General features: G+C 50.2%; 1 protein-coding gene across 1 annotated transcript; it reads left to right on the top strand.

The window, feature by feature from the left end:
* Positions 1 to 218: 218 nt before the first annotated feature.
* On the top strand, positions 219 to 1,054 carry LOC103584013 (death-inducer obliterator 1-like; the record flags this gene model as incomplete). The annotated part of the gene is made up of 1 exon (XM_008565165.1): positions 219 to 1,054. A coding segment is annotated over exon 1 (836 nt), but the record flags the coding sequence as incomplete, so codon positions are not given.
* Between the last annotated feature and the right edge of the window lie 655 nt (positions 1,055 to 1,709).

The raw sequence follows: 1,709 nt of genomic DNA, 5'->3' as shown, positions 1-1,709 counted from the left end.
ATGTGCCACACTTCACGTGCCACACTTCATGAAACACTGGTCAACAGGGCTTACTTCACGCCCAGCCCCACATCTTGTAGGTAGACAGTGGTTCCATTTCATCCTGTTCTTATTTATATTTAGGCAGGTTGTGTTCCCTCTTGTGTGTGTTTGACTTTGTGTGATCTTTTTGCTCAGTGGCTTTCTGGTCATGATGTGATTACATTTTCTCATTAGTTATGGAAGGTAAAGGTGACCTGAGCAGTGAGGAGGCACCTGAGATGATCAAACCCATGAGGAAAGTCTTCAGCAAAACCCGGGGATTCGGAAGAACAACTGTTGCTAAGCGAGAGGGTGTGGGAGATGTGGAGGCTGGCTCACAGGGGCAGCAGCCCCCACGGCAGCACAGCCTGGCTTTGGGATGCAGTGGGATGTGGCCACAGTGCACCGAGCCAGTGCAGGAATCCCTTCCAATAGTTCACCACCGAGGAAGGAAGAACGCTCATGTCTCCTTTGAGGATTCCAATGAGCCAACGTCTTGTCCCGTCCCAGATGTTGAAACTGCCTTGGAAGGGAGCATAGGAAGTACCTCTGAGATGAATAGTGGCCCCCACTCTGGTTTCTTGAGTGTACAGGAGCGACCTCCCTCTTCTGGAAAGGCCACAGGAGGAGAGGACAAGGAGGACACCTCTGACAATGACAGTGATGGCCTGACTTTGAAGGAGCTTCAGAATCGCCTTTGGAGAAAGCGAGAGCAAGAGCCACCTGACAGGCCCCTGAAAGGCATCCAGAATCACCTGAGAAAGAAGCATTGGGAGGAGAATCCCACAGAAACTGTGCATGTCGAGGCAGGCACTGCTGTCGAGAATGCTCTGCCCAGCAAGCAAGAGCCAGAGACTGTCCAGAGGGTTGTGTCCCAGGCAGTGACCGATGACCAAGAGAGTCAGCGGGAGAGGACAACAGCTCAGCAAGTTAAAGATGAAGAGAGCAGGGACTCGGGCAAGCCTAAGCCTGAATGTGAGCTGCACGACCCCAACACCCTGGACCGCATGTGTCTCCAGCCTCGTAACAACAGGTGGGTCATGGGAGGATAGGGATGGGCTGCCCCAGCTGTAAAAGAAATTCGAGTGATGAAAATAGTGTTTATATTTGTTTTGATTTTAAATGTTACAAAGCTAGGCTGGATGAATAATTTGTTCATTCAAAAAAGACGAACACATCATTATCAAAAAAGGAACGAAAGGTATGCATAGAGCCACCCCTCCCCTGTGGTAGCCACTGGACATGTGGCTGTTTACAGTCAAAGTGATGAGCATGGGAGGAGGTGAGAAGCCCCTACCCCCCACCCAGCCATGTGCAGCCAGTGGCTGCCAGGTAGACCTCACGTGGTCTCAGGAATCTGTCAGAGAGTGCTCCCCTAGACTGTTCCTTGGGAGACAGCAGAGGGCCAGGTGCAGACTGTGGTTGAGCCCCAGTTTGTACCGGGGAGCAGCTCAGAGTCTTCGCTAGACTTTGGTGTTAAGGAATCTCTGTTGGCTTGTTGGTGGGACAAAGGCATCACTGCTGTTTTGAGGAGATGTTTTCTGAAGCAGTTAGGGTCCAATGCCTTGAAAGCCTATAGCTCACTCCAGCCAGAAAAGGATAAAGAAATTTAGTTGAATGTTAGGACAATCAAGAGAGGGACATATGTGTTCTTTGTTCTATTCTCTGTACTTTTCTGTATATTTGCA

The sequence above is a fragment of the Galeopterus variegatus genome, unplaced genomic scaffold (assembly GCF_000696425.1).
Source record: "Galeopterus variegatus unplaced genomic scaffold, G_variegatus-3.0.2 Scaffold34959, whole genome shotgun sequence".
Taxonomy (NCBI): Eukaryota; Metazoa; Chordata; class Mammalia; order Dermoptera; family Cynocephalidae; genus Galeopterus; species Galeopterus variegatus.
The sequence above is the reverse complement of the archived record's forward strand: the minus strand, read 5'-3'. Positions and strand labels throughout refer to the sequence as shown.